Raw genomic sequence first — 26,167 nt, forward strand, 5'->3', positions numbered from 1 at the left:
CCATGTGGGACAAAAGCAAAACACTACGTACAATGCATGTGCATTGTTAGTTCTGGTTTCCCCCATTATGACTACTTAGATGCAGTATTTAAAATATTCAATGTCAAATTATATATAAAATCTCAAAACCTGATTTTATTTTGGCGCCCCTACTTTGCCAGTGCAGTGCCTTCATCAGTCTGCCCCCCCCCCCGTTGTTTTGCTGCCTTGCTACACTGAGCTGAGCCATAGTTTGGCTTAACCTGTTGCCCAAGTCCGAGCTGATAGTCTGGCTCATTCCAAAATAACCATGAGCTTGTAATCAAGATTTGATCTGTGGTTTATAGCTTGTTGTTCATCTAGGAGAACTAAGCCATGAGCCTTGGTTTAGATGACATGCTAAGCTCAGTGTGGCACAGAATCAGAATAATCAGGGATAAGTGAAATGGTGACAGTATCTCTGGTATTACAAAATGTGCAAGTTAGAAGGGATGTCCAACTGAGATTTCACTAAAGAAAAATCATAAATCAGTAATGATAGGCTTCATGCTTCATCTGATGCAATAAAACAAGCACTTGTTTCCTGTGTGCCCCCTTGCTTGTTGTATGGCCTCGCCAGTTAATTAACTTGAGGGGCTATTCCTTTTCTAATTTGTAGGAAGTGGCTCAAGACACCTGTTTGGGCCCTATGGCTATGTCAGCTGTCTGCAGTTCGTCTGATTTCTTTACAAGGAGGAGGCCTAGAAAGATATGCAACACCTGGTTCCTTTTCTTGGAGAAAAGCAACTACTAAAAATACAGAGACTAAAAGCTTTTATGAGAATGAAGCAAACAGAGGGGAATCTTCAATTTTTACTTTCCTGATGTTGCTGAACTACAATTCCCATAATCCCTGGTGACTTCCTATGCTTGATGGGAACTGTAGTTCAGAAGCATCTGGAAAGTAAAATGTCTGCCTAAGAGGAGCATCAGTGAGACCTCCCAGTCATAGATTTGACTGGTAACATGGACTTCCAAGCCTGCTAAGGCCTACAATTGCATCCTGAAAACATGGAACTTAAAATGTAGACCAGATACCAAGTGGCAATGAGAGCTGGGGATCACCAGATGTTGAACAAACCACTCAAAGACGTCCATTTTGAAATGCCATTTTAAATTTTTATTGAGCATAACGAACATCAATTGAAAACACATGCAATGACTGCACTAAACATGCACTGAAAAACTGGCTGAAAAGGAGGTTCAGCTTCTAAGCATTGCTTCAAGTAAATTCAGCAGCATGAACTGCGAAAGCTGGTGTCTCAAGCTGATTGGCTTAAATCCTCAGACGTCTCGGTGTGTGCCATATCAACGACAGCATCCATTGAAGCTTCTGAACCACATTCAGATCTACTTTGTTCCATATCATCGGACAGACTGCATGATATCTCCTCTGCAGGCAGCGATGGACAACAAGGGAGGGAAAAGGAACAAGCGAAGACAAAAAAACAGCACAGTGCAACGTAGTACCAGCGGTAGTTGATTCGTTCTGGGAAGAGAAAAAGAAAAAAAGAAAATTGTTCAGTCAGGACTCCTATAAATCAAGACTCCCCTCTGTCCTTCAGTCCTTCAACTTACAATCCCAACTGCCTGGCTTTAGGAGAATAATGTTGCATGTGCAAAATGCTCACACCTTGTTAAGGAAACCACATGGTAACACACTGCCGCCCAAGCAGAACAAGGTGGGATTATTTATTTAAGAGGCCCACCTTATACATTAGCCAAGCTCTCTGGGCAGGTATTTAACAACTCAGGTATTTAATAGTTCTTAGCAAGTTACAACACAAGAAGATTTTTGCAAGAGCATTGCAATGTCCTGCAGAAGGAAAGGGAGGCAACCCTGGCCTCAAACCTGAGCACTAGGCAGGATCTTATGGAATAGCAAAACCACTAGTTATATCCCAGGCACGGATCTAAAGCAGCGTTTAACAGCCTGCTGCCCCCAGCGGATACTTTGAACTACAACAGCTGTGTGATGGTGGGGCTTCTGAGACCACAGCCATGGTGGTTGGGGCGGATGAGAATTGTACTGCACGGCGTCTTCTGGATTCCACCACCTGGAGACGCTGGGTTAAAAGGAAAGTTGCCCGAGAGCGACTATTGCAAACAGATACTGGGAGGAGGGAGAGGAAGGACTCCATTTCCTTGGACGGGAAAAAAGCCTCTTCTAAAGAGGGGAGTCAGGGCTGCCACAAAAAGGTCGAAGAGAAAGTAAAGTGGCTTTCGGGGTTCTAGAAAGTCCTCTTCGCTAGACTAGACTAGGGGGTGGAGGCAGCTTACCTATCTCGGGACGCGGAATGCGCGTTGAGTTAGACTGTAACTCGGTGGTGTTCTCCGTCTGGTTGAATCCGACTTCTACGGTGCTGCCAGACAAGTTGGGGTCGGCTGTCCCACGCCACTCCGTCCCCTCCGAAACTGTCGCCGTTGGCTCCGTCGTACCCATGGAGACGGTGGACAACTGGCTCTCCTTTTCTTCAGGGGCCCCTCCATGAATCAGCAGCAGGAACACAACGCCAAAAAAAGCCTTCATCATGCCGGCAAGTTATCCTAGACAGAGAACAAGTTTTAGATACGTCTTTTCCCCACAGTGCACCTGAGTACGCCGATCCCTCCCCGTCCAACAGCAACAAGTAATCTTACCTTAGTGGTTAGTGGTCAACCGCACGTTTGGTGCAAGACGCGCAAACCAGCCTTTTATATCCCTTAAGGGGTCCGAGAAGCGCAAATTGCCCCGGCTGGGTAAGCCTCGACCTCCACCCATCAATTAACGAGGACTCCTCCCAGATTGCTGCGGCACCGCCGGTGGCCCTGATTAGTGACCCTGATTAGAGAATACATGCTAGGAAGCTCCACTGAATGAGTCATACTTACTTCCGAGGAAGCAAATAGGGAACCAGGTTGCAAGGCTTACCTGCCGGGAAAAGCTTTCTGTCCTATCAGACGTAGAATTCCGTGCGACTTACTTCTGACTAAACACACTTTGTGTTTGATCCTACACAGGTTTACATGGGATGAAGTTATTTGGTGGGCATAGTGCTTCAAAAGCTCTTAAGACTGAAGGCTTGTATGTAATTAAACCCCACTGAACATTTACTTGGACTAAGGCGTTTGTAATGAGTGGGAAACCAAAATGTCCAAAGCCCATATTAGACTGTGTGGACACAACCGCCCTGTCCCCAACAAATCTATTTATCTGCCTGGAAGTGGGTCCCAGCCAACAAAATGGCTGGGGCAGGTTCCACGGGGGGTGGGGATGCACTGGGACAATCTCAGTGATCACGGGTAGGAAGAGGAGTTACGCTAAGACCAGACCATGTCATTACCAAGGAGGCAGGTTTAGTTGTTGTTTGAGGACTATCTCTGCCTCCGGGTCTGGTCCTGACTGGACGGATACTAGAATCAGCAAGGGATACCCACAAGACCTGAAGATGCTGCTGTGCAATGCCAGGTCAATGATTCATAAGACCACTGCCATCCATGACTTGATCATGGATGGAGGACTTGACCTGGCATGTGTAACAGAATCTTGGTTGGATGAAGCAGATGGGCCTGTCCTTGCCGCTGCTTGTCCACCAGGTTTCTCTTACGCACAGCAACCCAGGCCTTGTGGGCGGGGAGGGCGGGGAGGGTTGCAGTGATTTTTAGGAAGTCATTAGTTTGCACTAGGCATCCTATTGGGAAGACCCAGTTCTCTGAGTGCATGTTGTGGAAGTTGGGCAATAGGAGCAGTACAGAATTCCTTTTGATGTACTGACCTCCTCGCTGCACCAAGGATTCCCTGCCCGAGGTGCTTCAGGTTGTAGTTTGGTTGTCCTAGGGGATTTTAAACATCCATGCCGACACCACCTTACAAGGGGCCGCTCAGGACTCCATGGCCTCCATGGGGCTGTCCCTGAATAAGTCTAGCCCAATCCATAGCCGCGGACATGCCTTAGACTGGGTGTTCAGCCACCTCTATGGCTATTTGTGATCTGACACTAAGTAAAAGTGAAATGAAAGAAGTTCCATAGTCAGATCACTTGCGGGTGCAACTGGACGTCTCCGCGACCATTCCCCTCTGCAGGGAGGTGGGACCAATTTGGATGGTCCACCCCAGCCACTTAGTGGATTCAAATGGTTTCCAGAGACTGGTAGGGGGTGCTTTATCCCATGCTGATGGCGCATGTGCGCTTGAATGGTAAACCGCTATGTACAGCACCTGCACCGTGTCACTATGCACAGCGCATGTGTGCAACACCGCACATGCGTTGTACCTTCGGTTTGCTGCCGGCACCGCATGGACAGTGGTGGGGTCCTCTGCTCGTGGCTGTAGCGGCGATGGAGGCATCCCACCACTGTCCGTACGGTGCTCAGACGGCGCCTTCGGCAAACCGCTATGTACAGCGAATGCACCGTGCCACTATGCACAGTGCATGTGTGCGACACCGCACATGTGTTTTACGTAGTGGTATGCTGCCGGCGCCGCATGGACAGTGGTGGGGTCCTCTGCCCATGGCTGTAGCGGAGATGGAGGCATCCCACCACTATCTGTACGGTGCTTGGGCACTGCCATGGTAAACTACTATGTACAACGCATGCACCGTGTCACTATGCACAGTGCATGTGTGTGACGCCGCACATGCGTTATACTTGCGGTTTGCTGCCGGCACTGCATGGACAGTAGTGATTTTTTGGGACCATTGGGGCAAACTGCCTTTTTTGAAAGAAAAAAAAAATTCTGGCTTTGGATTTCTGTGTGGTGGGTGGCTGGGGGGGGGGGTTCAGGGAATTGTTGAGAAGGGGTTTGCAAGAATCTGGAAGTTTGTGGGGGGGGGGTTCTGTTTTTTTCTGATTTTTTGGGACTATTGGGGCAAACTGCCTTTTTTGAAAAAAAAAAATTAAAAAATTCTGGCTTTGGATTTCTGTGTGGTGGGTGGGTGGGGGGTGGTTCAGGGAATTGTTGAGAAGGGGTTTGCAGGAATCTGGAAGCTTGTGGGTTTTTCTGCATTTTTTTGATTTGCTGTGACCATTGGGGAAGACTGCCATTTTTTTTTAAAAAAAAATTCTGGCTGTGGATTTCTGTGTGGAGGGTGGCTGGGGGGTTCAGGGAATTGTTGAGAAGGGGTTTGCCGGAATCTGGAAGCTTGTGGGTTTTTTTTTCTGATTTCTTCTGATTTTTTGGGACTATTGGGACCATTGGGGCAAACTGCCTTTTTTAAAAAAAAAAAAAAAATTCTGGCTTTGGATTTATGAGTGGAGGGTGGCTGGGGGGTTCAGGGAATTGTTGAGAAGGGGTTTGCCGGAATCTGGAAGCTTGTGGGTTTTTTTTTCTGATTTCTTCTGATTTTTTGGGACCATTGGGGCAAACTGCCTTTAAAAAAAAAAAAAAAAATTCTGGCTTTGGATTTATGAGTGGAGGGTGGCTGGGGGGGGGGGGTTCAGGGAATTGTTGAGAAGGGGTTTGCAAGAATCTGGAGGTTTGTGGGGGGGGGGGTTTCTGTTTTTTTCTGATTTTTTGGGACCATTGGGGCAAACTGCCTTTTTTGAAAAAAAATTAAAAATTCTGGCTTTGGATTTCTGTGTGGTGGGTGGGTGGAGGGTGGTTCAGGGAATTGTTGAGAAGGGGTTTGCAGGAATCTGGAAGCTTTTGCGGGTTTTTCTGCATTTTTCTGATTTGCTGTGACCATTGGGGCAAACTGCCATTTTTTTTAAAAAAAAATTCTGGCTTTGGATTTCTGTGTGGAGGGTGGCTGGGGGGTTCAGGGAATTGTTGAGAAGGGGTTTGCAAGAATCTGGAAGCTTGTGGGTTTTTTTTTTTTCTGATTTCTTCTGATTTTTTGGACTATTGGAACCATTGGGGCAAACTGCCTTTTTTTAAAAAAAGAAATTCTGGCTTTGGATTTCTGTGTGGAGGGTGGCTGGGGGATGGTTCAGGGAATTGTTGAGAAGGGGTTTGCAAGAATCTGGAAGCTTGTGGTTTTTTTTTTTCTGATTTCTTCTGATTTTTTGGGACTATTGGAACCATTGGGGCAAACTGCCTTTTAAAAAAAACAAAATTCTGGCTTTGTATATTTGTGTGGAGGGTGGCTGGGGGGTTCAGGGAATTGTTGAGAAGGGGTTTGCAAGAATCTGTAAGTTTGTGGGGGGTTTTTCTGATTTTTTCTGATTTTTGGGGACCATTGGGGTAAAAATGCCTTAAAAAAAAAAAAATTCTGGCTTTGGATTTCTGTGTGGTGGGTGGCTGGGGGCGGGGTTCAGGGAATTGTTGAGAAGGGGTTTGCAGGAATCTGGAAGCTTGTGGGGGGTTTTCTGATTTTTTCTGATTTTTGGGGACCATTGGGGCAAACTGCCTTTTTTGAAAAAAATAATAATTCTGGCTTTGGATTTCTGGACGGAGGGTGGCTGGGGGGTTCAGGGAATTGTTGAGAAGGGGTTTGCAGGAATCTGGAAGCTTTTGCGGGTTTTTCTGCATTTTTCTGATTTGCTGTGACCATTGGGGCAAACTGCCATTTTTTTAAAAAAAAATTTCTGGCTTTGGATTTCTGTGTGGAGGGTGGCTGGGGGGTTCAGGGAATTGTTGAGAAGTGGTTTGCCGGAATCTGGAAGCTTGTGGGAGGTTTTTCTGATTTCTTCTGATTTTTTGGGACTATTGGAACCATTGGGGCAAACTGCCTTTTTAAAAAAAAAAAAAAAAAAATTCTGGCTTTGGATTTCTGTGTGGAGGGTGGCTGGGGGGTTCAGGGAATTGTTGAGAAGGGGTTTGCAAGAATCTGGAGGTTTGTGGGGGGGGGGGTTCTGTTTTTTTCTGATTTTTTGGGACCATTGGGGCAAACTGCCTTTTTTGAAAAAAAAAAAAAATTCTGGCTTTGGATTTCTGTGTGGTGGGTGGGTGGGGGGTGGTTCAGGGAATTGTTGAGAAGGGGTTTGCAGGAATCTGGAAGCTTTTGCGGGTTTTTCTGCATTTTTCTGATTTGCTGTGACCATTGGGATAAACTGCCTTTTTTAAAAAAAAAAAATTCTGGCTTTGGATTTCTGTTTGGAGGGTGGCTGGGGGGTTCAGGGAATTGTTGAGAAGGGGTTTGCAGGAATCTGGAAGCTTTTGCGGGTTTTTCTGCATTTTTCTGATTTGCTGTGACCATTGGGGTAAACTGCCTTTTTTAAAAAAAAAAAATTCTGGCTTTGGATTTCTGTGTGGAGGGTGGCTGGGGGGTTCAGGGAATTGTTGAGAAGGGGTTTGCAAGAATCTGGAAGCTTGTGGGGGTTTTTTTTCTGATTTCTTCTGATTTTTTGGACTATTGGAACCATTGGGGCAAACTGCCTTTTTTAAAAAAAAAGAAATTCTGGCTTTGGATTTCTGTGTGGAGGGTGGCTGGGGGGTTCAGGGAATTGTTGAGAAGGGGTTTGCAAGAATCTGGAAGCTTGTGGGGTTTTTTTTTCTGATTTCCTCTGGTTTTTTGGGCCTATTGGAACCATTGGGGCAAACTGCCTTTTTAAAAAAACAAAATTCTGGCTTTGGATTTCTGAGTGGAGGGTGGCTGGGGGGTTCAGGGAATTGTTGAGAAGGGGTTTGCAAGAATCTGTAAGTTTGTGGGGGGTTTTCTGATTTTTTCTGATTTTTGGGGACATTGGGGCAAACTGCCTTTTTTGAAAAAAATAATAATTCTGGCTTTGGATTTCTGGGCGGAGGGTGGCTGGGGGGTTCAGGGAATTGTTGAGAAGGGGTTTGCAGGAATCTGGAAGCTTTTGCGGGTTTTTCTGCATTTTTCTGATTTGCTGTGACCATTGGGGCAAACTGCCATTTTTTTAAAAAAAAATTTCTGGCTTTGGATTTCTGTGTGGAGGGTGGCTGGGGGGTTCAGGGAATTGTTGAGAAGGGGTTTGCCGGAATCTGGAAGCTTGTGGGGTTTTTTTTCTGATTTCTTCTGATTTTTTGGGACTATTGGAACCATTGGGGTAAACTGCCTTTAAAAAATAAATAAAAATTCTGGCTTTGGATTTCTGTGTGGAGGGTGGCTGGGGGGTTCAGGGAATTGTTGAGAAGGGGTTTGCAAGAATCTGGAAGCTTGTGGTTTTTTTTCTGATTTCTTCTGATTTTTTGGGACTATTGGGACCATTGGGGCAAACTGCCTTTAAAAAAAAAATTAAAAAAAAAAATTCTGCCTTTGGATTTATGAGTGGAGGGTGGCTGGGGGGGGGGGTGTTCAGGGAATTGTTGAGAAGGGGTTTGCAAGAATCTGGAGGTTTGTGGGGGGGGGGTTCTGTTTTTTTCTGATTTTTTGGGACCATTGGGGCAAACTGCCTTTTTTGAAAAAAAAAAAAAATTCTGGCTTTGCATTTCTGTGTGGTGGGTGGGTGGGGGGTGGTTCAGGGAATTGTTGAGAAGGGGTTTGCAGGAATCTGTAAGCTTTTGCGGGTTTTTCTCCATTTTTCTGATTTGCTGTGACCATTGGGGAGGACTGCCATTTTTTTAAAAAAAAAAATTCTGGCTTTGGATTTCTGTGTGGAGGGTGGCTGGGGGGTTCAGGGAATTGTTGAGAAGGGGTTTGCAAGAATCTGGAAGCTTGTGGGGGGGTTTTTTCTTATTTTTTCTGATTTTTTGGGACTATTGGGACCATTGGGGCAAACTGCCTTTTTAAAAAAAAATAAAAAATGCCTGGCTTTGGATATTTGTGTGGAGGGTGGCTGGGGGGCGGTTCAGGGAATTGTTGAGAAGGGGTTTGCAGGAATCTGGAAGCTTTTGCGGGTTTTTCTGCATTTTTCTGATTTGCTGTGACCATTGGGGAGGACTGCCATGTAAAAACAAGAATAAAAAAAGTTTGGCTTTGGATTTCTGTGTGGAGGGTGGCTGGGGGCGGGGTTCAGGGAATTGTTGAGAAGGGGTTTGCAGGAATCTGGAAGCTTGTGGGGGGTTTTCTGATTTTTTCTGATTTTTGGGGACCATTGGGGCAAACTGCCTTTTTTGAAAAAAATAAAAAATCCTGGCGTTGGATTTCTGTGTCGAGGGTGGCTGGGGGGTTCAGGGAATTGTTGAGAAGGGGTTTGCAAGAATCTGTAAGTTTGTGGGGTTTTTTTCTGATTTCTTCTGATTTTTTGGGACTATTGGAACCATTGGGGCAAACTGCCTTTTTAAAAATAAAAAAAAAATTCTGGCTTTGGATTTCTGTGTGGTGGGTGGCTGGGGGTTCAGGGAATTGTTGAGAAGGGGTTTGCAGGAATCTGGAAGCTTTTGCGGGTTTTTCTGCATTTTTCTGATTTGCTGTGACCATTGGGGAAGACTGCAATTTTTTTTTCAAAAAAAATCTGGCTTTGGATTTCTGTTTGGAGCGTGGCTGGGGGGTTCAGGGAATTGTTGAGAAGGGGTTTGCAAGAATCTGTAAGTTTGTGGGGGTTTTTTCTGCTTTTTTCTGATTTTTTGGGACCATCGGGGCAAAAATGCCTTTTTTTAAAAAAAATAAAAATTCTGGCTTTGGATTTCTGTGTGGTGGGTGGCTGGGGGGTTCAGGGAATTGTTGAGAAGGGGTTTGCAGGAATCTGGAAGCTTTTGCAGGTTTTTCTGCATTTTTCTGATTTGCTGTGACCATTGGGGCAAACTGCCATTTTTATTAAAAAAAAAAATCTGGCTTTGGATTTCTGTGTGGAGGGTTGCTGGGGGGTTAAGGGAATTGTTGAGAAGGGGTTTGCAAGAATCTGGAAGCTTGTGGGGTTTTTTTCTGGTTTCTTCTGATTTTTTGGGACTATTGGAACCATTGGGGCAAACTGCTTTTTTTGAAAAATAAATAAATTCTGGCTTTGGATTTCTGGGCGGAGGGTGGCTGGGGGTTCAGGGAATTGTTGAGAAGGGGTTTGCAGGAATATGGAAGCTTTTGCGGGTTTTTCTGCATTTTTCTGATTTGCTGTGACCATTGGGGAAGACTGCCATTTTTTTAAAAAAAAAAATCTGGCTTTGGATTTCTGTTTGGAGCGTGGCTGGGGGGTTCAGGGAATTGTTGAGAAGGGGTTTGCAAGAATCTGGAAGCTTGTGGGAGGTTTTTCTGATTTTTTCTGATTTTTTGGGACCATTGAGGTAAAAATGCCTTTAAAAAAAAATTCTGGCTTTGGATTTCTGTGTGGTGGGTGGTGGGGGGTTCAGGGAATTGTTGAGAAGGGGTTTGCAGAAATCTGGAAGCTTGTGGGGTTTTTTTCTGATTTCTTCTGATTTTTTGGGACTATTGGAACCATTGGGGCAAACTGCCTTTTTTTTAAAAAAAAAAAAAATCTGGCTTTGTATATTTGTGTGGAGGGTGGCTGGGGGGTTCAGGGAATTGTTGAGAAGGGGTTTGCAAGAATCTGTAAGTTTGTGGGGGTTTTTTCTGATTTTTTCTGATTTTTTGGGACCATTGGGGTAAAAATGCCTTTAAAAAAAAAAATCTGGCTTTGTATATTTGTGTGGAGGGTGGCTGGGGGGTTCAGGGAATTGTTGAGAAGGGGTTTGCAAGAATCTGGAAGCTTGTGGGGGGTTTTCTGATTTTTTCTGATTTTGGGGGACCATTGGGGCAAACTGCCTTTTTTGAAAAATAAATAAATTCTGGCTTTGGATTTCTGGGTGGTGGGTGCTGGGCGGTTCAGGGAATTGTTGAGAAGGGGTTTGCAGGAATATGGAAGCTTTTGCGGGTTTTTCTGCATTTTTCTGATTTGCTGTGACCATTGGGGAAGACTGCCATTTTTTTAAAAAAAAAATCTGGCTTTGGATTTCTGTTTGGAGGGTGGCTGGGGGGTTCAGGGAATTGTTGAGAAGGGGTTTGCAAGAATCTGGAAGCTTGTGGGAGGTTTTCTGATTTTTTGGATTTCTGAGTGGAGGGTGGCTGGGGGGGGTGTCAGGGAATTATTTTCTGGGAGGTTTGGTGCTATTGAATTTTTTGGATGCGAAGCACTGATTTTCTCTTTTTTGGGTTTGCGAAAGTAGGAGCAGTGCTGCCATGGGGCCCAAGAAGACTGCTGCTGCAGAGGCCGGCGAGAGGAAGAAGGAGAAGGTCACCCTGGAAATGAAGAAGGAGATCATCCGGAAGCACGACGGTGGAATGCGTGTGACGGACCTCGCCAGGGAGTACGGGAGGAATCCATCCACCATCGGGACCATCCTGAAGATGAGGGAGAAGATCCTTGTGACGGACGTGGCCAAGGGAGTCACCAGGATCGTCAAGAACCGCCCAGCTGTTCTGGAGGAGGTGGAGAAGCTGCTGGTCATCTGGTTAGAAGAGAAGCAGCGTGCAGGGGACACAGTGACTGAGGCCGCCATTTGTGAGAAGGCCAAGGCCTTGCACGCAGACCTCGTCCAGCAACAGCCAGGAACCTCAGGCGAGCCAGAAGTCTTCAAGGCAAGCAGAGGCTGGTTTGACCGGTTCAAGACAAGATCTGGAATCCACAGCGTGGTCAGGCATGGAGAGGCTGCCAGTTCTGATGTTCCTGCGGCTGAAGACTTTGCAGCGGAGTTCCTGGAGGTTGTGAAGATGGAGGGCTATGTTCCACAGCAGGTCTTCAACTGCGACGAGACCGGGCTGTTTTGGAAGAGGATGCCCAAAAGGACTTTCATCACCCAGGAGGAGACCAAGTTGCCTGGCCACAAGCCCATGAAGGACCGTCTGACCCTGCTCTTCTGTGCCAACGCAAGCGGCGACCTGAAGATCAAGCCCCTGCTGGTGTACCACTCAGAGAACCCACGGGCCTTCAAGAAACACAAGGTCGACAAGGAGCAGCTGAGTGTCATGTGGCGATGCAACAGTAAGGCTTGGGTCACACGTGTGCTGTTTGTGGACTGGGTCAATCTTGCTTTTGGCCCTGCTGTCAAACAGTACCTGCTGGACAACGACCTGCCACTGAAGGCTTTGCTTGTGATGGACAATGCTCCTGCTCATCCTAAAGGCCTTGAGGAGGACTTGTTGGAGGAGTTCAGCTTCATAAACATCCTGTTCCTGCTGCCTAACACCACACCACTGCTCCAGCCGATGGATCAGCAGGTCATCGCCAATTTCAAAAAACTGTACACCAAGGAGCTTTTCAGGCGATGCTTCGAGGTGACTGATTGCACCACCATCACCCTGTGGGAATTCTGGAAGGACCACTTCAACATCGTCACCTGCTTGAAGATGATCACCACAGCCTGGAACGGGATCAGCCAGAGAAATTTGAATTGCGCTTGGCGCAGCCTGTGGCCGGACTGTGTGGCACCAAGTGACTCTGATGCACCAGAGTCAACAGTGGTGCAGGACATTGTTTCCTTGGGGAGGACCATGGGCCTGGAGGTCACAGAGGAGGACATCAGCGAGCTGGTGGAGGAGCACGACCATGAGCTGACCACCCAGGAGCTTGTCGAACTGTAGGCAGAGGCTGCGCAGGAACAGGCCTCGCTGCAAGAGGAGGAAGCAACTGAGGAACGGCTGTCCTCCAAAGAACTGAGGGACATTTGTCACAAGTGGAAAGATGTGCAGGCTTTTGCAGAGCGGCACCACCATGACAAGAACCTGACCCGTGTCCTTGCGAACACTTTTGACACGATGGTCATGTCGTCTTTCAGGCAGGTCCTGAAAAGGCGGATGAAGCAGCAGACCATGGACAGGTTCTTCACCAAGAAGCAAAGAGTAGAAGAGGAACCTTCTTCGAGTTGTCCCCCAGAGTCTTAGAAAATGTACAGTGCGCTTTGGTGATTGTTAAATGCTTTTCTGTCATGTTTAGAAAGTTAAGTTATTGTTCCTTCAATTTTTGAAATGCTCTTTACAGTATGTGTGACTTTAAAGAGCACTTAATAAACTCTTCTTGTACCAAATTTGGCTTTCTTTGGACTTTTTTTGACCATAGAAACACATTAATTGATTTTCAATGCATTCCTATGGGAAACCGTGCTTCGCAAGACGAAAAATTCGCTAGACGAAAAAACTCGCAAAACGAATTAATTTCGTCTTGCGGGGCACCACTGTACTTGCGGTTTCCTGTCAGCACCGCATGGACAGTGGTGAGGTCCATGCGTGTGACACCACACATGCGTTTTAATTGTGGTTTGCTGTCAGCACCGCATGGATGGTGTTGGGGGCCTCTGCTCGTGGCTGTAGCAGCGATGGAGGCATCCCACCATTGTCCGTACGGGGCTTGGAAGGTAAACCACTATGTACAGCACATGCGGACAGTTGTGGGGTCCTCTGCTCACAGCTTTAGCAGCAATGGAGGCGTTCCACCACCGTCCGTACAGTGTTCGGGCTGTACCTTTTGGCAAACCACTATGCACGGCGAATGCACCGTGTCACTATGCACAGTGCATGTGTGCGACACAGCACATGCGTTTTACGTTGCGGTTGCCGCCGGCACCGCATGGACGGTGGTGGGGTCCTCTGCTCATGGGTGTAGCGGCGATGGAGGCATCCCACCACTGTCCGTATGGCGCTTGGGCACTGCCGTGGTAAACTGCTATGTACAACGCACGCACCGTGTCACTATGCACAGCGCATGTGTGTGACACCGCACATGCGTTATACTTGCGGTTTGCTGCTGGCACTGCATGCACAGTGGTGGGGTCCTCTGCTCGCGGCTGCAGCGGAGATGGAGGCATCCCACCACCGTCCGTACGGTGCTCAGATGGCGCCATCGGCAAACCGCTATGTACGGCACCTGCACCGTGTCACTATGCACAGTGCATGTGTGCGATGCCGCACATGCATTATACTTGCGGTTTGCTGCTGGCACTGCATGGACAGTGGTGGGGTCCTCTGCTTGCGGCTGCAACGGCAATGGAGGCATCCCACCACTATCTGTACGGTGCTTGGGCAGTGCCGGCGGTAAACCGCTATGTACAGCACATCTGTGTGACACCGCACATGCGTTTTACTTGTGGTTTGCTGTCAGCACCGCATGGACAGTGGTGGGGTCCTCTGCTCGTGGCTGTAGCAGCGATGGAAGCATCCCACCATTGTCCGTACGGCGCTTGGAAGGTAAACCACTATGTACAGCGCATGCACAGTGTCAATATGCACAGCGCATGTGTGCGACATCGCAAAGGCGTTGTACTTGCGGTTTGCTGCTGGTGCCACATGGACAGTTGTGGGGTCCTCTGCTCACAGCTTTAGCAGCAATGGAGGTGTTCCACCACCGTCCCTACGGTGTTCAGGCTGTGCCTTTGGCAAAGCACTATGTACAGCGAATGCACAGTGTCACTATGCACGGTGCATGTGTGCGACACCGCACATGTGTTGTACGTAACATATTGCTGTCAGCGCCACATGGACGGTGGTGGGGTCCTCTGCTCGCGGCTGTAGCAGGGATGGAGACGTCCCACCACCATCCGTACGGCGCTTGGATGGTAAATCGCTATGTACAGTGCCTGCACGGTGTCACTATGCACAGCGCATGTGTGCAACACTGCACATGCATTGTACGTAGCGGTTTGCTGCCGACGCCGCATGGACGGTGGTGGGGTCCTCTGCTCACTGTTGTAGCAGCGATGGAGGCATCCCACCACCATTCGTACAGCGCTTGGATAGCAAACCACTATGTACAGCGCTTGCATGGTGTCACTATGCACAGCACATGTGTGCGACACCGCATATGCGTTTTACGTAGAGGTTTGCTGCCGGCGCCGCATGGACAGTGGTGGGGTCCTCTGCTCACGGCTGCAGCGGCAATGGAGGCATCCTGCCACTGTCCGTATGGTGCTTGGGTGGTGCCGGCAGTAAACCACTATGTACAGCGCCTGCACAGCACATGTGTGTGACACCGCACATGCTTTTTACGTAGCAGGGTGCCTCAGGGTTCTGTCCTCTCCCCCATGCTTTTCAGCACCTATATGCAGCCACTGGGAGAAATCATCAGGGGGTTTGGACTGGGTGTCCATCAATATGCAGGTGATACCCAGCTCTACCTCTCTTTCAAATCAGAACCAGTGAAGGCGGTGAAGGTCTTGTGTGAGTGTCTGGAGGCGGTTGGAGGATGGATGGCGGCTAATGGATTGAGGTTGAATCCTGACAAGACAGAAGTACTGTTTTTGGAGGACAGGAGGCGGGCGGGTGTGGAGGACTCCTTGGTCCTGAATGGGGTAACTGTGCCCCTGAAGGACAAAGTACGCAGCCTGGGAATCATTCTGGACTCACAGCTGTCCATGGAGGCGCAGGTCAGTTCTGTGTCCCGGGCAGCTGTTTATCAGCTCCATCTGGTACTCAGGCTGAGATCCTACCTGCCCACGGACTGTCTCGCCAGAGTGGTGCATGCTCTAATTATCTCTCGCTTGGACTACTGCAATGCACACTATGTGGGGCTACCTTTGAAGGTGACCCAGAAACTACAACTAATCCAGAATGCAGCAGCTAGACTGGTGACTGGGAGCTGCCGCCGAGACCATATAACACTGGTCTTGAAAGACCTACACTGGCTCCCAGTACGTTTCCGAGCACAATTCAAAGTGCTGCCTTCATATGTCTTCGAAAAGTCAGATAGTTGTTTATTTCTTTGGCATCTGATGGGAGGGCATTCCACAGGGCAGGCACCACTACCAAGAAGGCCCTCTGCCTGGTTCCCTGTAACTTCACTTCTCGCAATGAGGGAACTGCCAGAAGGCCCTCAGAGCTGGACCTCAGTGTCCAGACAGAACAATGGGGGTAGAGATGCTCCTTCAGGTATACTGGGCCGAGGCTGTTTAGGGCTTTAACGGTCAGCACCAACACTTTGAATTGTGCTTGGAAACATACTGGGAGCCAATGTAGGTCTTTCAAGACCAGTGTTATGTGGTCTCGGCAGCCACTCTTTTGTGCTAAGAGCGCCACTCCAGAATCAATGAGAAAGTGCCTCTTTCTCTCTGGAGGATATGACACTGGCCTGCTCTGTCCCCAAATGTTTTTGGCCTACAACTCCCATGATCCCTAGCTCACAGGACCAGTGGTCAGGGATGGTGGTAGTTGTAGGCCAAAAACATCTGGGGACCCAAGGTTGAGAAAGGCTGGAAGGGAGAATGGTAGATCAGGAATTCTGAAAGTTCCCATTTCAATCCAATCCTAGACAGAAACAAAAATGGGGACCCTGAAAAGCATCTCCAAACACGCATGTGCTAAAAATAAATCCAGTTTTAATAAAAAGTAAAGGAAAGTGCAGGAACCCCAAAGAACAGTGAAAGACTGTGGCTTTCCATGTCTTGGACTACAACTCCATTCTGTTTGAAGCAGAATAGGTAATGTTCAGTTATGGTGTGAGTTGGAGGTTCAAAGAGGTTTGGAGCAGGAGCATCATAGGTTCCTCATCCCTGCCTTACACCTGATCTGCTCCATCTCAGAACACCTGGAAGGGAAGCAGCAAAGGTCTTCTCTCCCCGCTTTGCCTCAGACCAGGTGTGGGGATATAAGAACATATGAAGAGCCTGCTGGATCAGGCCAATGGCTCATCTAGTCTAGCATCCTGTACTCACAGTGGCCAACCAGATGCCTGTGGGAAACCAGAAATCAGGATTCGAACACAAGAGCGCTATCCGCTCCCGCGGTTTCCAGCAAGTGGTATTCAGAAGCATTGCTGCTTCTAACTGTGGCATCTGAGCCCAGCCATCATGGTTAGGAGCCATCAGCAGCCCTCTGCTCCATCAGTTTGTCTAATCTTCTTTTAAAGCCATCTAAATTGGTGATCATCACTGCCTTTTGTGGGATAGAGTTCCATAGTTTAACTATACATTCTGTGAAGGTTTTTTTTCTTTTTCTTTTTTAAGAATCTGTCCTGAATCTTCCAACATTCAGCTTTATTGGATGTCCATGAATTATAATGTTATGACAGAGGGAGAAAATTTGTTCTCAACCAACTTTCTTTATACCATGCATAAACTTCTATACTTGGACCCTCCAGGTGTTGCTGCCTATAAACTTGATCAGTCCCAGCAAACATAACAAGCGGTCAGGCATGATGGGAGTTGTTCAGTAACATCAGGAGGGCCAAAAATTCCCCCCACCTGCCAAATAGGAGCATCAATGAGGTGCAAGACGCTCACACCTTGGCATGTCAGATTAGAGAGTGGTCTATTTAAGTTTGAAAAGTATTCAGGGTAGTATGCAACATAAGCTAATGTCGTGCTGTAGACCCCTGTCAACAGGTAGAGGTCAAATCACAAATCAGAAAATGTGTGATACCAAAATATTCATAGATGAGATAGCCTAAATGTGGGGTGTGAAACACAGAGCGGTCAAATTCAACATTCCTATAGTGGACAGCGGTCAAATTCAACATTCCTATAGTGGACAAATTCAACATTCCTATAGTGGACGAGAATGTTTGTCCAGCCAGTAAATAAACTTCCTGTTTCCTCCTGGGCTGGGACAAACTTCCTCTACATGTGACTAGAGGTGGGCGTGACCTTACCTGTGCAGGTAACAAAAGCACAGGGCTGGCCACCACACCTCCTCTTCTCCATTTTGCTTTCGTTGAAGCAGCATCAGCCTGAGATGCTCTCATGGCAGCCAAGAGAGGACAAAGGAACTATCTCCTTATGGGATAGATTCCAAGTGTATATATTTCGTAACTTAAGTCTGCCTTTTGGGATCCATCTGTGAACAGAATGTGTGAATAAACTATTCTATACCTTTTATACAAGGCTGTGTCATGTCTATTGCTTTTAGGAGGGAATAAAGGGGAATTACCATGAAATTTATTTTAGAGGCTTAAGCAAGCCTGGCAAACCTATCCACTGTGTAAGTTTAAAAGGGGAATGTTACTCTGTTAAATTATATAACTTGTTAACACAAGTTGGAAAGGATAGAATTAAACAATCTATCCTCTCCTGCCTCCCTGAACATTCCCACATACCTGCAGGAGTCAGCCACCCAAGCGTTTCACATGGGAGCTCAACAATGCTTTGTCCCTTCTTCACTGGCAATGTTCTCAGAGCTGCTTTCAGAGACAGCCTCCATGCTTTGCCTAGCCAGTGATTTCTTTAGGGAGCTGTCAGTATCAGACTTGTTGACAGCATCAAGGAAAGGCTTAGTGGCTTTGCAGTGCCTTTGACATGGTTCCTTCTCTCTGTTCCACCAACATTTTGGACACCACATGGGTTTTCTTATATGCCATCTAGTCAATATTCCAAATCAGAGGCAGAAAAGCCCCTTGAGGCTATCATTTGCTCATGGGAGTTGTCCTAATGGTGGACTTATTATTGAGGGCAAAACATTTAACATACTACCATAAAGTCCAGGTAGGTGCGTAGCATGTGAAGATCCAGCATATGTATAAATGTATTCCTGCTATGCTCCCACTTTGTTCATGCACAAGTTCTACCCTTAGAGAGCAATAAGGAGATCACTGTGCTTTCCTCACTACTGTTTCCCCTGATGTATTAATTGGGGCAAGAGAGTGTAGTGAATATCCCATTCCATGCATATTATGACATACCAGCACATTTTTCACTAAAGGGGAAGGAAATACTTTGGACAAGGAGAGCACTGCTTGTCCGTGCAGTAGTGAATCTAGTTTATTCATAACCAGAAGCATAATCAATAATGCATTGTGCAAGACATATCACCCTTAATTATTATTGAAAACAGTATTGCGCTTCAGAGGCCTGCCCAGTCTGTCCATTAGAGAAGAAGATCCTAGAACATCACTGGCTACAAAGCAGGTTCAGCTTCCAAGTTGGCTCCAAGCTGGAATCAGGAGCACGAGCTGCAAGAGCTGATGGGATAAAGGTGATTGCCTAGTCGTCAGAAGTCTCAGGAGATGGAATTTCAGAGTCAGAACTGTTTAATAGCCGCATACCTATCATCTCCACATCACTTCCTCCACATTGCCAACGGGCTCTGCACTGCCTTGAAAGGAAGCAACGGGCAGTAACAGAGACTAAAGCAACAACATATGGTGAAAAGCAAAGCATAAGAAGGAGCACCCACGGGTAGTATTGTCGACCTGAGGAGGAAAAATAGAAGATACCTTGTCAGTCATTACTTTTTGCAGGCACCCCTACAGATCCAGGATCCTCAAAACCCACCCCTTCGTGGATATGGATTGAGGTTTAAACCTGTAAATTAAAATTTAAACCTCCTGTCCCATGTGTGCAGGAGAAACAGAGTAAACAGGCTGCGGAGCACTTTTAGCAGAGTAAAAGCACACTTCTTATCCTGATAACCTTTCCCTTCTTTGTCCCCATTGATGAGTCACATATTTTAGTAAAAACAAAAAGGTTTACTTACATTTCAATGGAGGCAGAAAATATATCAAAGCAGTATTCATGTACAAATACTTTATAGTTACAAAATACAAAACTAGTTACAAAAATGGAGTCTGGACTCTAAGAAAAGCCCAAGCAATCACTGGCTTGAAAGAAGAGAGAGACAGAAGTAGAAAGAAGAAAATATTAAGATCCTTTGTCCTACTCCTGTCTGTCTTCTCTAGGAATAAAGAAACTATGTCAGCCTTAATCCCCTTCATATGCTTATTTAGCAATCATAATCGTAATTTTGATTGCAGGTTTTCCCACATGCCTGTCCTTCAATAGTTCATCTTACAGTTCGGTTCCAACCGATACCTTATAATGCCAGGTTAAGGCAGCCATGCAGTATCTCACTGCTCTCCAAGCAAAACAAGGAGAGATAATTTATTTAGGAGTCTCATTTTATTCATCACTCAAGCTCTCTGGGCAGTTTACAAAATGTATCAGTAAGATAAAGAAAAATCTCAGAAGCTGTAATACACAGGTCATCCAAGAATGGGAGGTGGACCAGAAAGTCATACCAACTCCCATTCTGGTACCGAGAAACCAATAATTTAATGGGGGGGGGGTGCAGTCTAGTGGTTAAGAGGATGCTTGACTCTCCTTACAAGTTCCACTCCCTCTAACTCAAGTAGAAGGGCTGAGAAAGGGACACCCACCCCCTGCAGTCCAAAATAGACAGGAATGGGGAAAGCTGACCAAATGTTGAAACTACACAAACTTTGGTTTCATGCAGTCTAAATTACTGAGAGAAAACTTCCAGTATCGTGGCTCCCAGCAGGCAGGCAGAGGATCTTGAAAGATGGTGGCAGAACAAGGAGGGCAGACTGAAGGAAACCAAAATCAAATTCTGCAAGTAGTCCTGAAGCTCCATGGCAAGCTTAGGCCATGCATCAGACAAGAGAGCAGAAGGGAAGGGAGGCAACCCTGGGCTCAGTCCGGAGCACTACCCAGGATCCTGTGGTATAATATCAAAACCACTAATTAGCTATATTCCTTTTGGCAGCCTGCTGTCACCCAGCGGATGCTTAGGACTACAGAAGAGCTGTGTGACGTGGGGCTTCTGGGACCACAGCCATGCTTGGTGGGGCTGATGGGAATTGTAGTGCAAGGCATCTTCTGGATGCCACCACCTGGAGACCCTGGGTTAAAAGGAAAGTTGCCTGAAGTGAAACTATTGTAAACAGGTGTTGGATGTTGAGAGGAGGAAAGGCAATCGCATAGGGGAAAAGAGGAGTCAGGGTTTCCACAGAAAGGTCGAAGAGAAAGTAAAGTGGCTTTCGGGGTTCCAGAAAGTCATCTTCGCAACTACTAGGCCAGGGGGTGGAGACAACTTACGTTTCTTTTCAAGCGGAAGGTGCGTTGTGTTCGGCTGCAACTCTCCATCGGTGGGGCTGTCCGTCTGGTTTAGTCCGACTTCTGCGGTGCTGCCAGAAAAGTTGGAGTCGGATGTGCCACGCCCCTCCGTCCCCTCTGAAACTGTCGCCGGAGGCTCCGTCGCACCCATGGAGGCGGTGGACAGCTGGCTCTCCTTTTTTTCAGGCGCCCCTCCATAAATCAGCAGCAGGAACACAACGTAAAGAAAAGCCTTCTCCATGCCACTAGGGAAAAAACGCATTTCTCCCCAGTATCCTGTAGTATCTCTGAATGTTTACAGTGGGGTAACTCATTCAGTAGGGCTTAGTGCTAGAAAAGTTTTCTAAGACTGGGGGCTTGTATATAGGTATCTGGGGCCAATAGGCTTCTCTGTGCCCTGTATACTATGCCTTGATTGGTAAGTGCAACAGGGCATCCAAAAACGTCACAAATTTGCATAAAGTTTGCAAACAGTTTACATGGCACGCAAATTTGTAGCCGTTTTTGTAGGTGGGCTGGAGCACCCAAAATGAATTAGGGGGCACACGCAAGTAATAAGATGTCAAACAAAATATCAGCAGGTGAAGCTTTCTTCATAAGTGTAGTTGCAGACTAGAAAACCCTTAGTTTGTCTGCTATACAGCTTTAAAGGCATAGGAGTCCTCTTCTCCTCCAGTACCAGTCCCAAACCATGCAAAGAACTCAAACCCTACTCAGCTACAACACTCACTTGGAACACTTGGATCACTGTCTCTTAGCCTAGCCTACCTCGCAGGCTTGTTTTGAGAATAATATGGCAAGTGAGGAAAGCCATGTACACCATCTTGAGCTCTTTCATTCACAACAAAAACCCATTTAAGAGAGGTGACGAAACACTAGACATTTTTAAAAACTCCACACTGAGAGCACATTTCTGAACATGTCTACTCAGAAGTTAGTTCTATTGAACTCAATGGGGCTTACTCCCAGGTAAGTGTAGTTAGGATTGTAGCAAAAGCCAGGAAAGCAGCCGTCTGACTACCCTCTATGCTTTGATTGCTCCATTTCACTCCTGGTGTTTTACAGGAAACAAACAAAAATTAGTTTGCCAAATTTGAATCTTATTTTTTAATACTCTGAGCGTGCACAGTTTCACATTTTAAACTCGCTTAATTCATCATTGTTTTTGTTCACTTCCTGCCTTGGTCCCAGCACCAAATCTCAGCCTTCCCTACTTCATATACAGGTGAAACTCAGAAAATTAGAATATCGTGGAAAAGTTCATTTATTTCAGTAATTCAACTTAAAAGGCGAAACTAATATATGAGATAGACTCATGACATACAAAGCGAGATATGTCAAGCCTTTATTTGTTATAATTGTGATGATTATGGGGTACAGCTGATGAAAACCCCAAATTAACAATCTCAGAAAATTAGAATATTGTGAAAAGGTGCAGTAGCTATTCAATCCATAACACCTGCAATGGGTTCAGTAGGAAGAACAATCATGGGGAAGGCTGCTGACCTGACAGTTGTGCAGAAAGCCATCATTGAGACCCTCCATAAGGAGGGAAAGCCTCATACGGTAATTGCAGAAGAAGTTGGATGTTCCCAAAGTGCTGTATTGAAGCACATTAATAGAAAGTTATGCGGAAGGGGAAAGTGTGGAAGAAAAAGGTGCACAAACAGCAGGGATGACCACAACCTGGAGAGGATTGTCAGGAAAAGACCATTCAGATGTGTTGGGGACTTTCACAAGAAGTGGACTGAGGCTGGAGTTAGTGCATCAAGAGCCACCACACACAGACGGAACATGGAGATGGGCTTCAAATGTTGTATTCCTCTTGTCAAGCTGCTCCTGAACAAGAAACAACGTCAGAAGCATCTTGCCTGGGCTAAAGAAAAAAAAGAACTGGTTTGTTGCTCAGTGGTCCCAAGTCCTCTTTTCTGATGAGAGCAGCTTTTGCATCTCATTAGGAAGAATGGGGAGGCACACAATGCCAGATGCTTGAAGTCCAGTGTGAAGTGCTGATTTGGGGAGCCATGCCATCAGCTGGTGTTGGTCCACTGTGCTTCATTAAGTCCAGAGTCTACCAGGATATTTTGGAGCACTTCATGCTTCCTTCTGCAGATGAGCTTTATGGGGATGCTGACTTCATTTTCCAGCAGGACTTGGCACCTGCCCACACTGCCAAAAGTACCAAAACCTGGTTCAATGCCCATGGGATTACTGTGCTTGATTGGCCTGCAAACTTGCCTGACCTGAACCCCACAGAGAATCTATGGGGCATTACAAGAGAAAGATGAGAGACATGAGACCGAACAATGCAGAAGAGCTAAAGGCTGCTATAGAAGCATCCTAGTCTTCCATAACACCTCAGCAGTGCCACAGGCTGATCGCATCCATGCCATGCCGCATTGAGGCAGTAATTGATGCAAAAGGGGCCCAAACCAAATACTGAGTACATATGCATGCTTCTCAGAGGTCCAGTATTGCTCTATTTGCAATCCTTGTTTTGCTGATTTCATTTAATATTCTAATTTTCTGAGATTCTTAATTTGGGCTTTTCATCAGCTGTATGCCATAATATCACAATTATAACAAATAAAGGCTTGACATATCTCACTTCGCATGTCATGAGTCTATCTCATATATTAGTTTCACCTTTTAAGTTGAATTACTGAAATAAATGAACTTTTCCACAATATTCTAATTTTTCAAGTTTCACCTGTAGCTGTTGTGAAGACATAGAAAGAGATATAAAGGGGGAGAGTGACCTTGTTTCTGCTTTTTTATCTCTCTTGGGCTTTTTGCTTACCATTGACCATGGTGTCCTCCTGGACCAGCTCTGTGGAATGGGAATTGAAGGCACTGTACTACAGTGGTTCCGCTCTTACCTTTGGGGCTGTGTCCAGAGAGTAGCATGGCGAGACTGTTTTTTGACCCCTTGACACTTACGTTACGTGGTACTGCAGGGCACAATATTATCTCCAATGTTATTGAATATCCATATGAAGCCACTGGGAGCAGTCATTAGGAGTTTTGTGTCAAGGTGCTATCAGTATGCTGGTGACACTCAGCTCTATTTCTCTATAACATCTGAATCAGGAGAGGCCATGCAGTCCCTGGCCTGAGTGCAAGGCTGGGAAATATGAGGAAAAACAAGCTGAGCCTGAATCATGGCAACATGGAGGCACTGTGGATGAGCTGCTCCTATGGATGGAAACTTGGTCAACTGCCTACCTGGGATAGGTTCGCACTGCCCCTGAATAAGCAGGCTTGCAGTTTGGCATGCTTCTAAGATACACCATTGTCAATGGAGACTCTGGTAGTGTCAGTGACTAGAAGCACCTTTTACCAATGCAGTTGGTTCAACAGCTTGCCATTATACGTGGATCAGAAAAGCTTTGCCGCAGTAGTTCATACATTAATTACTTCAATACTGAATTAATTACTGTAGTTCTCTTTATGTGGGTCTTCTCTTGTATTTGATATGGAGACTTCTGAAACACATTTTCTGATGGGGTGAGATATTGTCAGCAAATAACACCTGTGCTCAGAGATCTGCACTGGTTTTGGGTTTGCTACCAGGCCAGGTTCAACGTGTTACTATTGCTATACAAAGGCCTTAATAACTCAGGACCAGTCTACCTTACTTCATATATGCCCTCTTGACCACTTTAATCTGCAGAACTGGCACAGTTACAGGGGCCAGTTCTGCATTTGTAAAGATCTGATATTTTCCTGTGGCAGCACCTACACTTTGGAACTCCCTGCCTATTGACATTAGGCAGGAGCCTTCACTGTACCTTTTTGGCACCTGATACAAACATTTTTGTTCAGACAAGAATGCCGATGTGCTTTTAGTTTCTTGCTGGTTTTAATTTTTGCTTCCTTTAACCAAAATGATCTATCTTTGTAAAGGGAGATATCCCCCCCCCCCAAAAAAAAATACAGTATACCTCAAGGCAATCTTAATCTGTCTTGATTAGTGCATGTTTAGATGCAAAAATCCCAATTGCATTAAAGTGATTATTCCCTGGTTGATGTGTGCAAGGGAACCCTCCCACCATGAATCTCTTTGTTACAAGAAAGCCTAGGCTACAATCCTGTACCCAGATACCTGGAAGTAGGCCCCATTTAACACAAAGAGACTTACTTCCGAGTAGACTACCACTGCACTGCAAGTTATATTCTTCATGAATCCCTGCTCTATAGAAGACATGCCTATTTGCAAAATGCCCACAGTTTGCTCTTTTCCTTTTTTTGTATTTCTTACAGGGAGGTTCTTTAACACTACCCAAGCTTTCACCATGTAGTAGAATTGATGGCAAGTGACTTAAGGGAGTACCAGAGGTCCTGATTGGAAACAAAGATTATAAGGAGACAGAAACCACTAATCAGGGGAGGGTGGAACAGCAGTTCTTTAGGATCCTTTGGGTTCCTGATGTCCAACTAACTTCTCAGTCTCAGCTCTGACTTCACTGTTTGGGCAAAAACACTAAAAGGCAGGAGCAGCCAAGCTGAAATTGCTTAGAACCGTGATTCCCAATTAATTAAGAACTGCAGACCTCCTGTTTTCCAAAAGCCAAGTCATGGATGCCCTATTATTATTATTATTATTATTATTATTATTATTTCTTCCCCCCCCCCTTTTTTATTAAAGTTTCCTTGGTTTACAAAGGTATGTGCAATCTCTCTTTTTTCAAGTTACATTTTCCATGGGTCAGTTTCATTTGTTGAGACATTAGGGTTACATTAGGAAGAAAAGGGGGGGGGAGAGGTGGAGGTGGGAAAGGCGAGTGGGGGTGGGGTCGGGAGATGATGTTTCTAATTTGCTTAATGTATGTGTGGGGTTTTGTGTCAGCATTGTTTGTGCGGGTTCTCTTTGCTATTCGCTTGTGTTCCTTTGGTGGGGAGAGAAATTGGGGTTGGCCTAGGGTGCGGTTGCTTGTTTGTGATTGGCTGTGGTGAACTTCGTATTCATGTGTGAGTGGGGTGGATGGGTGTTTTTGAATCAGGTTAGCCATATTGATTCGTATGCTGTTGGTGGGTTCTTGTCATTGTCTTGTTGGGCTGTGTATGTGATAAAGGGGAGCCATACCGGGGTGAAGGCGTCTTCTTCTATTTGTCCCCGTGTCAGTTTCAGTTTATTGGTTAATTTTTCTAGTAGGGCTGTTTCCCATACTATTTGGTACCATTGGTCCATGCTTACTCCTGACAGGTCTCTGTCAGGTCTCTCCAGTGTCTGGCTATGATGTTCCTGGTTGCTGAGAGTAGGTGGGTTATGAGTTCTTTGTGATGTGAGTGGGCACTATTGTCTTGGAATATGTTTAGTAGGGCCAGTTCTGGGGTGATTTCTATTACTTGCTTAGTTATTTTACATATTTCTTGTATGGCTGTTGTCCAAAATAGTTGGATTTTGGGGCATTCCCACCACATGTGTATGTATGTGCCTGTGGAGGTGCACCCTCTCCAGAATTTTGGTGAGGTTCCTAGGCGTATTAGTGCTAATTTCCTTGGTGTTAGGTACCACCTGTAGATGAGTTTCAGAGTGAGTTCTCTCCTCGTTGATATGGATTTAAGAGGGTTTAGACCACATTCTGGTCTACTGAGTGGGATTAATCGCATAGCCTATGTCGT

At 46.2% G+C, this 26,167-nt stretch overlaps 1 protein-coding gene across 3 annotated transcripts in view; it reads left to right on the forward strand.

Annotated features, from left to right (window-relative positions):
• LOC310669598 (tigger transposable element-derived protein 1-like) overlaps window positions 1-26,167 on the forward strand; it is a 433,144-nt gene that overhangs the window by 164,024 nt on the left and 242,953 nt on the right. Inside the window, exon 2 of one of the 3 annotated variants that reach the window (XM_083423967.1) lies at window positions 12,393-12,658. In XM_083423967.1, coding sequence (XP_083280093.1) covers window positions 12,393-12,653 — 261 coding nt within the window. In that variant the 3' untranslated portion in view covers window positions 12,654-12,658. Of the gene's footprint in view, window positions 1-12,392; window positions 12,797-26,167 lie in introns of those variants that run through there. The other 2 variants (XM_083423966.1, XM_083423968.1) reach the window with 2 other exon arrangements.

Source organism: Podarcis tiliguerta (assembly GCF_965153285.1).
Source record: "Podarcis tiliguerta genome assembly, chromosome: Z".
NCBI lineage: Eukaryota > Metazoa > Chordata > Lepidosauria > Squamata > Lacertidae > Podarcis > Podarcis tiliguerta.